The sequence below is a fragment of the Nesoenas mayeri genome, assembly GCF_963082525.1.
Source record: "Nesoenas mayeri genome assembly, chromosome: Z".
In the NCBI taxonomy this organism is placed as follows: Eukaryota; Metazoa; Chordata; class Aves; order Columbiformes; family Columbidae; genus Nesoenas; species Nesoenas mayeri.
The window spans coordinates 62,571,708-62,588,002 of NC_137542.1; the positions used below are offsets into that span (position 1 = coordinate 62,571,708).

General features: G+C 47.8%; 1 protein-coding gene across 1 annotated transcript; it reads left to right on the forward strand.

Moving 5' to 3' along the window:
- Positions 1-5,175: 5,175 nt before the first annotated feature.
- OTP (orthopedia homeobox) lies at positions 5,176-10,881 on the forward strand (the record flags this gene model as incomplete). The annotated part of the gene is made up of 3 exons (XM_080362664.1): positions 5,176-5,212; positions 6,179-6,588; positions 10,351-10,881. The coding sequence occupies 3 exons, from the start codon at positions 5,176-5,178 to the stop codon at positions 10,879-10,881; spliced, it is 978 nt and encodes a 325-aa protein (XP_080218790.1).
- Between the last annotated feature and the right edge of the window lie 5,414 nt (positions 10,882-16,295).

Below are 16,295 nucleotides of genomic sequence, written 5' to 3' on the forward strand. Positions count from 1 at the left end.
GTCAGTCTCCGATGTATATCCTTTCATTGCTATGCCTAACAGATTATTTATCCAGCCGGTTGGGAAAGATTTTGTATTTTAAAAATATGGGTATGTGGTAAATAAATTCCTTAAAGCTCAGTCAGGAGAGTCTTCCTGGAAGTGAGCGCTTTCCCTAAGCAGAGATGTGTCTGAAAAAATGCCTTATACCGGCGTTCCCTTCACCTTCGAAGCAGCCCCGATAATTCCTGTCCGACTGCATAAGCTGCAGCACAGTGCATCGCACTTGGGCTCCCCATTTTCAAGTTTATGAACTTCGTATTATTCCAAAAGCCTATAGATACATACATGCATACAAGGCTGGAGGGAGAGGGGGAGGTGACTTTTGTGTGTATGAAAATTTTGCAGCTGGACAGGGGAGAGCGAGTGGAGGGTGTCAAGCATACCTTTATATTAAAATAGCTTTTTCCCCATAAAAGACTGGTTGTCATAGTTCTGATGAAAATTAATTGATAGAAGCCATCCTTTCAATCTAGAGCAATCGCTTCGCTGTCGAGAGCTTCCCGCAGCCTGCCAGCGAGGAGACAACCGGAGGCGCTGCCTTTGGTTCAGCCGGAGGAAGACACAGATATTTAGATAAATAAGCAAATAGGAAAACGCTGTTCTTAACCGTGTTTGGGAACAGATGACAGGAGATCCGAGCTCTCCCTGCCGCCCTCAGGGAGCCTGTCTTCGGAACACCTGACGGCTGCCTTCTGAGCAGCTGCGATCGTTCTTGTCTCGAATGCCTTTAAACTTCGTAAAGTTGGTTTCAAATAACTATATTTATTGCAGTTACAAAATGTTGCATGCAGCCCAATGTCGTAAAGCAGCGATGATCGTCACATTTAGCTCTGACTAGAATGAATAAATTTGGATCTGTAGCTGCTGGCAGCCTTGTCCTTCATTTCCAAATAAGTAATATTTTCGAGAGAGCTGATTGAAATAAAAACACGTGTTTATGTTTTTCCATTTCTTAACTCCAAATTACGCCTAATGTAAGGATATAGTTTGATTTGTCATTTGTGTTTAGGGTATGCCGATGTGGAAAAGTAAACAGGAGCCTAAGTCACTTGATTTGTTTTCTGTAAGCAAATAACACTCAAAAGCATAGCTGTAATTTACAATGAATTAAAATTGATTCTTTTCATCAGGCAAGAAAATAGGGAAATGTGAGGTCGTTAATTATTGAGGGAGGCGCTTCGCATTAAAGCGAACAATGCTACAATGCAGCACTGAGGAGAGGGAATGTGAATAATAATATCCGATATTTCAGCACTACTATCTGGAAATACCAAAAAAAAAAAAAAAAAAAAAAAAAAAAAAAAAAAAGCCGTACGAGCAAGCCAGGCAACCAAAAGTTACATTTGATAAACGCCGGGAGCGTTGCTAAGTGTAAAAAGCAATTATGGTGCTCTGCATACAGCAGCCCCCTTAACTGGATGAATGCTCAATAAATACATAAATAAAATATCAAATTACAAACCTTATCAGCCATTTACGCCAAGCCACCCTGCTGACTTTAGCAGTTTAACCTTATTTTACCGTGTTTCTCGCTCCAAATATAATTATTCTCATAAAAGAAGGTTCTGTTCCTAAATCAGGGCAGAATTGGTTAAATACACTTGTTTATATTACAGCCTCATTCAATCAGGGCTTGAGTTTAGCCGGGAGGGGAGGGGGAGAGCTCCGGGGGTCGCAAAGTTCTCTACCCTTTCTTCCCAGGGTCACAGCACTAGAGAATTGGGGTTGTGCTGCTCCCGAACGCCGCACGCCCCGCTCCCGCGGCCCCTGCTCGGGCGGATCGGCAAGAGCGGGCAGGACTGAGGGAAGAGGGGAGGGGAGAGCTGGCACCCCGGGATCGGGCCCGCCGGGAAGGAGAAGGATGGAAAAGGACAGAAAATAAAAGAAAAGGAAGGTGCGGGGGGAGATGATCTCCTAGTGCCTAGCCCCTTGGCAGGCGCTCCTGTACGAAATTCAATCTCTATTTTTTATGAGAAGTAAACTGTCTAAATAAATTTTATTAGGAGCAACCAATATATTTTCTGGTAGTTCCCTTTGTTCCAGTTCTACGTGTGTGTAACAATCTAAAACCTATTTATTGAGGAAAAATCACTGGATCCGTCATAGAAAATCCTTTTACTTTGCTGTGAAGTGATTTCTGAAGACATTCTTGTCACTCTGAAGATTTTGGGCCATTGTGCTAAAGCCTTTCCTTGTTAGGAACTTCAGTTCCTATGATCATGGGGGGAATACCGTAAATTATAACAGGGAAAGGACTTGACTGGCAGTTTTCTGGCTACACTGGGAAAATGGAAAGATGACGGGGAATAAAATCCTTGTAAATACATTTCCGACGCTGCCCAGGTGAATTCTCGCACTTGACAAAACAGGAGTGCGCGGAACCGGAGTGTGATTGGAGTGTTTTACATATGCCCCATTGTAATTTTCTTTCTGACACGCTTAAGTGTCAGCCCTGCCCGCACTTTTCTCTCCCACAGACTTCCTTCTCAGATTTCCCCCCTTTCCCTTAAGATGATTGTGCTCTGAAGTCTTGGAAGAAATGATTTAGTTTGTTTATGCTGCTATAAAAATCAAGAGCAATAGAAAAGTCATAAAATGAAGCGCGCTATCAATCACACCGCAACATTGTTATTCAGCAGTTACTAACAGAGATTGATAATCCTTTGATTTCATCCCATTGTTATTACTCTGATGTGTCTGCACATTAACTATTACACATTTATTTATCGACCTGAAACATACAACACGGAGTAGCTGCACGCTCACGCCTTGCCGCTCTGCCCGCCGCACGTTAGGCAGAACCCGGCTGCAGGCACCTGCAGCGCTCGGATGTATTTGTCAGTGGCTACAGCTAAAACTGAACCTCAAATGCCCCGTCCGACCCTTGACCACCCGCGTCACTCCGGCCCCAGGCAGGGCCAGACCCGCCGCGGCCGCAAAAGCTGCTCGTCCCGCGGCTTCCGCCGGCCCCTGCCCGACTCCCTTCAGCGGCTCCGCGGGCTCCGGTCCGCGGGTCCCGGCGTCCGGCAGCGGCTCTCGGGATTTTTCACCTCCGGGGCGGCCCCTCTGGCCCTGGAGCTGTACACAGACAGTAGTTTTCAAAGGAAAAAAAGCGAAATAAATTAACCGTCTCCGGAGTTCCCCATTCAATAGGAAAAAAAAAATAATAAAAAAAAAATCCCGAAACTCCCACCCCACTTCCACCTCTTTCTTTCTCTGTCTCTCCAGCTAAATTGTGGCCCCGCTCCGGGTCTCTTTCCCTGCTCTTAGCGGCCGTTCCAGGGCACCCAGGTTCATTGCAAGAGCCTGACGTCTCGAGAGCTGAATTGAATCAATGTAGCCTGTGCAGGGAGGGGAAAAAAAAAAGAAGCAGCAAAACTGCCCTAGAGATCGGTCGGACGGTTCCTTTGTTCAGCCGCTGCCGAAAACCCTGCACATCTGAGCTGCAAACAAAACCACTCTTGCATCTGTTCGCATGCAGTATTTACAATGTTTTGTGTAAGTCAATTGGGTGTCAGGAAAAAAAAAGCCATTGGCGCTGTATTATTTAACACAGACTTCACTGGGCTCCCTTTTTGGTGGAAGCTTTATTTGCACTAAATGAATAATCTTAATTGCATCACTTTTGAATTAAAAATCAATGTTAATCAAGTTGGAAGTAGTAAATATCAGTTTTCATTGTGGCCGGGTAAAGGGTATTTTTCTTGTTTTGCAAATAAAAATACAAGTCAAATAACTTTAAAAGGGCCTTATGTTCTGCTACAAATACAATTGAAACGGATTGTTTAGGAGCGGATCAGAAATGGTACAGAATTTTGCACTTAATTTCCTCAGTTATCATTTACAATAAGAACCTCTTGGCTTGACAGCCAAGTCTAAACAGTAGTAAATTAGTACAAATTTATACTGATTTTACTCTAATAATCGTAATAAAAGCTTATAGATTTGGCACTAATTACATAAATGCCTAATGATCTTGAAAATTACTCTGGTTAGAAATATATTACTAATCTAAACTTTGTTGTTGGCTGGCTTTGAAAAATCAGAACATTAGAAATGGTTCGCTTCACTTGTGCAAAGCACTTTAAATTGTTCAAGTAGTTTAACATATTCAAGAGGAAAATAAAAAGCATTTAACTTTATTTACTGCTTTAAACTCAGTCTGTAGGCGAGCCCAACTTGGCAATTTTACCCGAAAAAAAAAAAGGGCTTACGGGCTTCTAATGCCGCCTGGGGAAGTGGCGCTCCCCGGGCGGCCGGGACGCGCGGTGCCGGGCTCCCTTTCCCCGAGCTGCGCTGTGTTGTGCACCGTGTGGGGCCGGGACGGGGTGGCGGAGAGCCCCCGGGGCCAGGCGAGCCTCTGCGGCCCTGGCCGCTGCGAGAACTCGCCTAAGTTTGTCTTTCCTCGCCGCTCCGCAGCCGTCGGAGCCCGTCGACAGCGGCAAGTGGGTGAGAGCCGGGCCGCGGTATCCGCCACCGCCCCCGAGCCCGGTCTCCGGGGCAGCCGGCGAGCGGGGCCAGCGATGTCCGCCCCGCACCGCGCCGCGCAGCCGCCCGCGCTCACCCGCTTGCATCCCCCCGATGGGCGCTGGGCTTGCAAGCCACCCCCGTGAGACTGACCGCGTCGGGTCCGAGGGTGCGCTGCGAGGAGGCATAAAATATAAAATTTAAAAAGGGAAAAAAAAGAAAAAAAATAAATCAGAGGTGACCCGGAGCGGAAGGAGGGTGGCAAATGTGCGTTTGGAAAAGAAGGGGAGAGGGGGAAAGAGGGCGGTGAAGGAGAGCGGAGCAGGGGAAGGGAGCAGCGGCGCGGTGCGGGCCGGGCCGGGGCGGCGGGAGGCCGGGGCGGCGGCGGGCGGGCGGCGGGCGGGCGGAGCGGGGCGCTCCGGGCGCTGACATTTGCAGGCTGCCCTCCTGATTGGTCCCCGCGCCGAGCTGCTCACGGGTTCATTGAAGTGTTAAGCACCTCCCCGTCTCTCTAAAGGACATTATAATGCAAGAGACCCCCTTTTTAACCACACACCGAATTTTCTTTCATTTAGGCGATCTATATATATATCTTATATCTATTTTAAATAACTTAAGGCCGCTAAAATTTGGGGGGGAACAGCCTTCGCCCTGGAGCGGTGCGCGATGCTGTCTCACGCCGACCTCCTGGACGCCCGCCTCGGTGAGTTTCCCCCAGCACCCCCCCGCCCCGCGGCGGCTGCACCGGCGGCGGCAGCGGCAAGCGGGGAGGAAGCCGGGGCAGGAAATTGACAATTTGTTCCTTATTTTACCTTAATGCGATCTAAATGGGCTAATTCCTTTAAAAGTAATTGTACTGTATTAAAGTTTAATTTGATTTAACATTAAAAAAAAAAAAAGAGAGGGAGACCTACGGAGTATGTAGATCTACAGCGAGTTGTGGATCATGTAATTTCTCTCTCCCTTGTTTTTATATACATACCTACACATTATTACTATTATTATTATTATTATTATTTTAGGACGGATGAGCTCGATGGTAGTTACGGAGGAGTTCGGGGTGGCATTTTCCTGCTCGACTGCTTGCTTTTCTCTCTCACTGCTTTCTCATTAAAAAAAAAATAAATGAAAGGACAGAAATATGTGTAGCTACCTATTCATGGTTATTCATGCATTTGTTTAGATTAGCGGAGGGAAGAGAAGGGAAATATCGGCCAGGGTGACCGAGGTCCCCGCACATCTGTCGCGGAGGTAAAGCTCCCGGCAGCAGGGCGGCTCGAATGTTATTTCTTTCTCTGCGTCTCTCTCTTTTACCAGCCCCGCTGGAAAACCCAAGCTGAACCCGGCAAAACCTGCCCTCCCCCCTTCTCCTCCCTTGGTCTCGCAAGGGGAGGCCAGGCAGGGAGCTGGTTATTTAAGCAGGAAGAGGAGCTGTTTGGTGTAAAGTTTTCTCTCCTTCGCCCAGGTTGCGCCGGGCCGGGAGCTCTGCACGCCGCGGGTCCGAGCTTGGTTGCGGGGCTGGCGGGCAGCCGCGAGGAGGTGGGGGGCGGCGGGGTGGAGGCTGTAGCGGCGGCCGGATGCCTCTCGCTGGCTCGGTGCGCTGGAAAGCGGCTCTGATGGATACATGCCCTGCTGCAGGGGAGTGACCGCGGCTCCTTTGCTTCCGCAGGGATGAAAGATGCGGCCGAGCTGCTGGGACACCGGGAGGCAGTGAAGTGTCGGCTGGGCGTAGGGGGCTCGGATCCGGGGGGACACCCGGGAGACATGGCTCCCAACTCGGACACGGTGGAAGGGACCACCCTGCTGCCGGGTGAGGACATCACCACAGTGGGATCCAACCCCAGCTCCTTAGCTGTCAGCGCCAAAGACCCCGACAAGCAGCAGGGCCCCCAAGGCGGCCAGAACCCGAGCCAGGCTGGGCAGCAGCAGGGGCAGCAGAAGCAGAAGCGGCACCGCACCCGCTTCACGCCGGCGCAGCTCAACGAGCTGGAGAGGAGCTTCGCCAAGACCCACTACCCGGACATCTTCATGCGAGAAGAGCTGGCCTTGCGCATCGGTCTCACCGAGTCCCGGGTGCAGGTATGAGCAGTCGCCCCCGCGCAGTACCCTCCCCCTGCAGCGTCCGCCGGCCCCTTCCCCGGGGCGCACCGACGGCGGCACGGCCGGCCGGTGACAAGGCCAGACACAACGGGCCAGGGAGGGTGGGTTCCCCAAATCTCAGCCCGACCCCCGGAGAAGAAACACATCCTTAAAAGCAACAGTTTGAGAAGGAAGCCTTGAAACCGGACGCACCCCGGCCTCCTTTACGCAAAGCTGTACGCTTGCACTGTCCCCTTGTCCACTACCCGACTGCAGCGCAGTGGTCCCGAGCGGGGCGCGGGTGGAGCTTCCCCTCGCTCCACGGTCCTGTTCGGAGCATAAGAGAGTCTGGGATGAGACAGCCCGAGACGTTTTCGGCTCTGGCGGTGGCTCGGCGCTAAAAGACGAGCCCGAACGGCTGGGGAATGGCCCCCGCTCCTCGGTGAGGAGTCCGGCGGCGGCAGCGGGGCCTGGGGCCGCTGTCCAGGGTCCTGCCGGCGGCTCTGCCTGGCGCCGGCGGGACGGGGCGTCCACTGGAGCCCGGAGAGCCGGAGCAGGGGGTGGGGAGAGGCACACAGGCTTGTAAAAAGACACTTTGGTAAAAGGCAGCTGTATTTGGGCTCGGAGTTTCTCAGTACGGGTTTTTATAATGCTTGGGGTCGGCAGAGGTAGCGAATAACTTCAATATCTATATTTTGTTCTCGAAAGTACATACATACGCATAAGCACGTAGATACACATATTTGCACATGGGCACATAGGAAACTATTTAGTCAAATAAATGTAAACGAAATTTGGAAAAGGGGGAGATGATTCCACGGCCTAGACTGCTCAGATGCGGCTTTTGTGTGTAGAGGGATATTTTAGCCACTTTCTGGGCGAGTCCCTTCCAGGAACGAAAGCCTGCACAATGGGAGCACTTGTGTGAAGCACATCCTCCCTCAGCACAGCGCACCGGCAATGCCGCCGCACTTCGCCGGTGATCAAAATCCCTCTCGGCAAAACTAGGCTCCTCAGATAAATAAGCAGACGCCAAAAGAAATCATTATATTAACGTTTTTATGAACGGAAACCGACTCCGCTCTCGAATGTGACAGTAAATGCACGTCTGCTTTTAAAAAGTAAAATAATTTGACTCAGCCTACACAGGACTATAATTAGTTTAAATTAAGAACCAAATTAGATTCACAAATAAAATATAATTGGACAACTGACTCTATGAAAAAAGAAAACGAGGTCTATTAAACTTTATTGGGTTTCCCAAAGGTTAATGATACCAATTTCAATATTAGGAGTGTGGTAAATGAAGTAAAATATAAAATATAAAATGGAAATAGTTATTTTCTAATAGCACATCAAAGAAATTCGTAGCAAAAAAGACAAAGTGTTTTAATGGCCTCGGCACAGTCTTAAACCAACGCTAACAGCTCGAGACTGCTGATAAAACAGTTTAATAGAGTGGCAATTTAAATATTTTTTACAATAATGTTCTGTAGTTTAAAAAGTAATCAGATCAACATAACCTTCTTAATTAACACTTCAAAATGATTAACATTATGTAATCTAAGGCAAAATAATTTATGTAAAATGTATTTACCTCACATTCCTATGTATCACTGCTCCTTGACCCAATTTAAATTAAATAGTAATTGGTTTATGTTCTTATACGAGTACTTTACAGTTTTCTTTATAGTTAACAGATTGCCTACACATTCCTTGCAGTATGTAGGCTCCACACTGATTAAGAAATGCTCCAAATAGTTAATTTATAGCGGTTGTATATGTTTTTAAGGGTTTTAGATGCTAGGATAAATCACCTCTTTCCTCATTTTAGATCTATATTTAATGTATATGATACATTTAAATAATTATTAGAGTGGCTGGTGCTTAAATGGGAGTCCAATTCCATGTCTGATATTGCTCTGCTTTTCAGGCTGGTGTAATAAAACCATTCTTTTTATAGCATGCCATTATTAGAAACCAATTTCAGAATTATTTATAACCTGGAATGGCTTATTAAGCAGCAATGCGAGAATCATGCAAATTATGCGATCAAATGCAATATAATAAGCATAATCATTAGTCTCTAGCACGGATTAATTAACTTTCAATATTTTATTTACATAAAAACCAAATCAGTGAAATAACTTCTGCACAGTCAGGCTTGCCTTTCAATATTTTATACGAACAAAAATAATGTGCTGTAATTCCACTGACCGTGTCCCCCACAATGGTCCCGTCACCTGCCACATCTTAATAGGGGACAAGCTGAGAGTATTTTCTAGTTTTCTAATGGAATGAGAAATTGCATTTTCTTCCTCTCCCAGCACTATTAAAGTGTAATGAATTCGGCCCAGAGTTCACGGCTGGCTGATCGAAATGAACCTGAGATCTGAGCTTTAATACAGCTCTCCAGATTTCCTACCAAATCTTCACATTAATCATCTGCTGGATTCCAATGAGATCTTCATAAAGCTTCGGCTTCTGGAAAAAAAAAAAAAAAGAAAAAAAAGAAAAAAAAGAAGAAAAACAAAAGTGATATTCTCCCCCTTCCCTCTCTCTCACCCATTTATGGCTGGAGAATTAAATGGGCTATATATTTTAAAATACATTTACAGTATATCCATATTACTGTAACAGCAGACATCATCAGGGTAGATTTTTAGATTCCAACCTCCATTAGATTCTCACTGTTGTATTAATAATTTTCAGGGGCTAGTTGCATTTTAGAAGGAGTCCAAAGTCGTCAAACGCTCGTGGTTAATATATTTCTAGAGTTGTCATGTGTGCATTTTCAAAATCTCCCCCAGGTTTTCCCTGAGTTTTAATCTGTCATACATTAGTTTTCAACTGGAAACATTCACATTTTAAAAGCATATGCAGCGTAGCTATGAGCTGAGGCGACCAGACCTGATGGAGATTTTGTACACCACCAGTAAACCATGAAACATAAAAAGATTTTGTAGCCGCAATTTAACTATTAACCCTAAAACATAATTGAACGCGTTTTTTCGATTATTCATGTAACGTTTAGCTCCCTAACGGCAGTTCATTCCCGCTAATGGGCACCCGCGCTCCTCACTCTGGGTATGTAGCATGAAAACAGGGGCTCCCACAAGTCCGGGTGCTGCGCTGCTCCGAACTTCGGGCTTTTCACCCGAACAACTATGCCGGTGCTCTCGGCAGCGCTGCGGTGCGTCCCGAGCACCCGCTTATCTAAAGCACTTATTTTATACCTTTTTTACCTTTTTTCTTTTTTTTTTTTTTTTGTGGGAGGGTTTCCTGCCCTGGGACACGGACGGCGCTGGGCGAGAGGGCTGGCCCACGGCAGGGCTCCCCAACCTGTGACGGCCCGGGAGCGCTGCCACGCAAGGGCAAGAGCCGTGGGCCCGTAATTTATTTTTGTCTTATGGTGTCTTTTTTTAGGGGAGAGGCCAGGCTACTCTCCCGGATTCTCCTCCCGAGAGAGGGAGGCCGCAGACGGCTCCGTCACGGGGCAGACACATCGATCGTTTTGGATATAAAAAGTTCCAGCCGTTTCGTTAAACCGTGGTGGGGACACGCGTGGGGTGGTGGGTGTGAAGAGCGGCCGTGAGACAGACAACGGCCGGGGAGGGGGAAACACTCGGCGGGGGGCTGTGCGGCACGAGAAGGGGCAGAGGCCGGGGCGGAGGTGACGGACCCCGTCCCACCGAGCCGCGCCCCGGCCGCACCGCGGGTGGATCGTGGCTAACGGTGCGTGTCGCTGCCCGTTGCCCGCAGGTCTGGTTCCAGAACCGTCGGGCCAAGTGGAAGAAGCGCAAGAAGACCACCAACGTCTTCCGCGCCCCGGGCACGCTGCTGCCAACGCCGGGGCTGCCGCAGTTCCCCTCGGCCGCCGCCGCCGCCGCTGCCGCCATGGGCGACAGCCTCTGCTCCTTCCACGCCAACGACACCCGTTGGGCCGCCGCCGCCATGCCGGGCGTGTCGCAGCTGCCGCTGCCGCCGGCGCTGGGCCGCCAACAGGCCATGGCGCAGTCCCTCTCCCAGTGCAGCCTGGCGGCTGGGCCGCCGCCCAACTCCATGGGCCTCTCCAACAGCCTGGCGGGCTCCAACGGCGCCGGGCTGCAGTCGCACCTCTACCAGCCCGCCTTTCCCGGCATGGTGCCCGCCTCCCTGCCCGGCCCCAGCAACGTGACGGGCTCGCCGCAGCTCTGCAGCTCCCCGGACAGCAGCGACGTGTGGCGGGGAACCAGCATCGCCTCCCTGCGCCGCAAAGCACTAGAGCACACAGTCTCCATGAGCTTCACCTAATGGCCGACGCCTCGCCCCGCGCCGCCGCCACCGCCTCCCCCCGCGCCCCCGCCTCGCCCACCCGCCCCGGCCCGCCCCGGCCCCCCGCCTTCCCTCACCTGACTTACCAGGGAGTCGACTCAGGATCTGAAATCAGACGCCAACTGACTGGTTTGTGGGCTGAGAAACATCCCCCCGCCTCCTCCCCTGTGCATCCCTCGCTCATCCCCTCCGCCTCCCTTGGCCCGGCTTGCCCGGCGGCCCCCTCTCCCCGGCGGCGGGAGGACTCGGGGCCTCCCCGAGCCCGACCCTCCTTCCCTTTCTCCTGCCCTCCCTCGGCACGATCCGGCACTCCCGCCGGCCGCCCGACCGGCTTTGCAAAGAAGCGCGTTTTTGTTTTGCTTTCTTAATTTTTATGGCTTATTTAAGAGCAGCGATCTGCTGCCGGCCCCCTCCGCTGCGGGGGCGCCGTCGGGGGGCGGCCGGGCGGGTTGGCGGAGCGGTAACTCCAGAGAGAATCAAATCCATTTGATAAACGAGAGAGAGCGCGAGAGAGATGTGGGGGAAAAAAAAGTTTCTTTTTCTAAAGGTAAAACGCAAGAGGGAAAAAAGGGCAAAACCAAACAAAGTAAGAGCACTTCCCTTTTTCGGATCTTTGATGTCGCGACGGTTGAGTTACCGATCCGCCCCACCTTTATTTACGCATTTATTTACATTCCTGCTGCTATTGTCCCTCCTGCATCTTCCGCTGCCTCAGGCGGAGGCGCCGCCGCAGCCCCCGCCCTGCCCGGCCCGGCCCCCGGGCCGCCCGCCTGCATGTGCCGGTCACCCCGCCGCAGGGCAGGGCCGCTGGAGGAATGAACAAACGATGTGAAATAGGATGTTTTGTGTAGATAAAGCATTCTTGTTACATACTGGTCGATTCGTGATATGTTTTAACTTATTGTCTGTGCTTATTTATTGCATTTTGGGTTTCTTAATGAATGTTTGAGCTAATATAAAACATATTAATTAACTTTTCCGGACACGTTTATATCAAGTTAATGTGAATGGATAAATAAAATCATTTTCAGTATGTTATATGAATAATTATGAATTTTGATGTGGCGTGTGAGATATGAGAAGTGTCTTTAACTGCAGGCAAAAAAAAAAAAAAAAAAAAAAGACAGGACTCTCTTCCTCGGGATCCACAGAGTTCTTTGTCTCAAGTTTGGGGATAGTTTGCTTGCTTGAACTTTGCATTGAAGCTTTTCATTTATCACAATTTTAATACTTCATGATAAATAAACTTTTGTTAATCTTTCTGTGTGATTGTTCTTTAAGTTCGGCGGCGAAGCAGGGCAGGGGTGAGGGGCGCGGGGGAGCGAGGGCAGGAGGCCGGGCCAAGGCGGGAGGCTGGGGCACCTGCCCCGGGACCGGAGGCTGCGCTTGACGCAGGAGTAGGAGCAGGGAGGTTTCGCCGCAGATCTGTTTGCCGGCGTTGAAACGAGTGGGAGGCTGCGGGCGGGGCGAATTCCATGGAAGAGAAAGCGTTCGGTTTACTCCCGTGCAAACTTTGAAAAGGCTGAAATAAAAAGTGCAGGACTTTGGCAAGCATCTAACAGCCCATTTTGAGTTTATTTCCACCTCCTCCCCGCTTCTATTTTTTTTTTTTTTTTTAAATGCACTGCACTGAGATCTCTTCTCCTTGTACATCAATTACACACCTCTTAATTACACACCTGAGAGTGCCCAGCTCCATACGCACTCGCAGAAGGGTCCTTGCCAGCTCCAAAGTGCATATTACATATGCGTATTTAATTTAAAAGAGAAATAAAAGGAGAATAAATTATTGGTGATCCAGGCCTAGAGTGAGTCTACTGGGGGTCACCTGAGAAAGCAGCCCTGTGCCCTTCTGCAGGAGCCTGTTGGTCTGGTTGCCAAAACAGCTCAGGACACCCATCCTGAGGTAGCCTAGGCCACGCAAGACAGGTCCCATATCATAGTCTATACTATGAGTAACCCCTGGGGTAAGAAGGCATTGCACCCTGTCCATTCTTCCAGCCCTGGCCCAAGCCGTAGCTCCTCTGCACCTAGGCTTGGTTCCAAATCAGAAATTTGTCATCAGTTTAGATCAGCCCTCAAAGTTGTGGGTGCACGGGGTGCATATGGAACAGGATTGGTCAGTGTGCCCTCAGCCCCTCTATCCCATGGATGCCCCTGTGAGGACCAAGAAACCCGGTGGCCTGGCATGGTTATACCTTGGTCCTCTCAATCCCATAATGGTCCCTTCCCATGCTGTGGTGTGCCAGGAGGAAAAGTATGTCTCCACCTATGTGCAGATCTCACTCTGCTTCTTCAAGATGTACGGAAGGTTGTTTACAAGCATGTAATTTTTACAGCTGCTTTATATTGCTATAAGCAAGACAGCTTTATGATGTAGGAATGTTGTAAAGTGTAGTATGGAAGATCTTTAAAAAATATGTGCTTTTTAATGGTAGAGGAAAATGCTCTTTCTGGCTGAGGGCAGGGGATTGAGATGCAACCTGTAAGATCTAACTCTTGACACCAAATGCTGCAATGCTATGGAAGGTGCCTTACAAAGGTCCTTCAGCTGAATTCCTCCTTCTAAACCATCCATAATTTCCTCCATATTCTAATGCAAATGCTATCCTGGTTATGAGCAAAGCTTTTTGATCCTACCCAACTTTGATACAACATTCGTTTCCATGGCAATAGATCTTCGTGTTCTGAGTCCTGGAGATTTTTGAAACGTAGCCTTAGCACCAGCTGAAGCTCTGAAACATAAAACATCCAAGCTTTTGTATTTAACATGGATGAAAGGAAGGGGACTGCAAGTTTCACTCATACATGTTACAGGTTGTGTGTGAATGATTTTATTACAAAATCTCACTTGTGCTGGTGTTAAAAGATAAAAATTAAACAGCACTGACTAGCTCTACCTAACAACAGGAACAGCTTTGCTTCATTCACATGAAGTGATCAAAATAAATGAGTGAATTCCATATAAATCAAGAGGGAATATTTATGCTGAATAACAATTAGCCTATTACTGACTAAGTAGCTAACAACAGGCACTGGGACTGTTACAGGCTGAGTTTATTTGCTTACCTTAAAGTGTGTTTTAGAGCAATTCCACCCAGCACATAAATAGACTTAGATTTACATTTGTATATATGGATTCATTTCCACATCAGCACATATCCATGTAGGTTTACTTCTCTCTAAACACAACATCACCCCTAATGTCTAAGGAATATGCATAATGGTAATGTCACTGAACCTTTCATTTGCTCTCTTGATGAAATGCTTTGACACTCTCCCTCTCCTCCCTTCCTCCCCTCAAATCCCCCTGGAAGGCAGAATCTGCTCTTACCTGCTATTGGAGATTGCATTCACTGAGCAATTATTAACATCAGAAGAAAGTTTGTGCAAGGCAAGAGATCAGATAACATTGCAGCATAGATTATATTATTGTACTAGCAGCAATGATCCCTGCTCCTAGAAATGAAAATGTAGTTTAATTTGTGTTGTGGTCTTTAAATTTTCATTTTTCAGAATAAAAATCTCTGCACATGAAAATGTATCTTGCTGTAATGGAGGTATGGCAGTTAACCTGTCAGTTGAAAGTATGTAACCTTCCTTTTCTCCTTTTCATGACAAAGGTAATCTCATCTGAGGGCATTTATGTGAAGAAATAACAGCATGGCATGGTGAAACCACTGGCTCATTAATCCTGGCATCTACTTCCTGCAGGGCTTCTTGATTAGTTAGATTCATTCATAGGGTATTTCAGAGTTTTTGATTTCTCACCACTGGCTAGGTTCACTGAGTTCAGGCTAAATTGAGCCAGAAGCAATGTTTATTAGTAATTTTGTAATACAGACTACCCTAATAATTCAGTACAAATATCTCATCTGAAATATATCTGTTCACCCTAACACCTAATGCAGTTTGCAGCTGTGTTCAGAGAGAACTGAGAGAATGCAAGTGATTTGGCATGTATTTTCTAAATTATTAATATGAGAGCTAATAGAGAACTCCTCTTCATTTCCAATGCTGGAATTAAGATCCTTTATTTATTTATTTATTTATTTATTTATTTTTAAAGCAAGACCCGCCACGGACGCAACCACCTCCTGCCTACCATTAGGGTTTAGTTCAAAGCAGTTGGTCTGGGAGGCATGGCTTATTTAGCCTTTCAGCATAAAGGTGGAAGGGAGAACAAAGGAATTTTAGCTTTTCCCTCATGTGTGCTCTAAACACAGGAAAAAATCTAAACACTGTAAAAGGAGAAGGAAGTGAAGTCCTCAGAAATCAGCATCCTGTAATGTCACAGATCTATGTAAACTGTTTGATAGCTGCAACAGAGTTATAGCTTGGACAGAAGGGACAAAGAAGTAAAGGCTGATCCTGCAGCCTTTAAAGGCCATGCTGACCTGGCTGTGAGTTCACAAGATGCATATGTGAAGATTTGCTATACTTGTACTCAAAATTGTTCTTCCAGAGAGCTTTCTCCTGTTCCATAAACTCTCTTTTCTAAAATAAATTATGTCCACACACAGACTGCATTCAAATGTCTCACTGCAGCTCGTGCCACATCAGCACATCCATTCATAGATGAGATCCAGGGCCCTGAGATCCAGTTTGAGTTTATGAACACATACAGTGTACCCCAAAATCTCTGGGTAAGACAGCTGATAGCCATGGCTTAACTCAGAGAAATGTAATTTGCTCCAAAAGACATAAGATGGACAAGCTCCTTCTTTTAAAAATCACAGACTGATCATCACCCATATCAGTGATGAAACTGTGAAAGAAAAATGGAGGTGGTGGTGGTGGAGGAGGGGAGAAGGGACAGCAAGATTTTAATTTTTCACCTTGTCATGATGAGAATAGCAAGAATAGCAGCAAGAGACAGAGGGGCTGGTCGTGCCCGGGATGTGGTAGAGGACTGTCTTTGATTAACTGTCATCCTTTCATTTGAGTAGTGCTCAAGGGGCTGCACTAATAGCTACATAAGGCCCTCTGTGAGATTTACTTCTACTCCGCGGGGAAAAAAAGGCAAGAGGGTGTCTCTCTTTTCATGCTCCTCACAGCCAGGGCTTGTGCACAGATCATCCCATCTTTGTCTTTCACCTAGGCTGTTGTACAATGGTATGGGTGGGACATCTCCTCTCTTATTTGCCAATAAATCGTGCCTGCGTCAGCTTCTCCTGAGACCATCTTTGAGGCTCTGCTTCACTTTCACATTGCCTTGTTCATCATGCTTATGCTTAAAAACATTTTTTTCAGAGCTAAAATTATACTTTTACCAGCTTTGAAATCTGCCAGAGGAGTATCTTGCTCTGGGAGGAAGGAATCCAGGATCATTTGTGCAGAATTTGCCATTGGAGGTTACACAACTGTTCTGCAGAGATCCTTAGCCTCCTTCG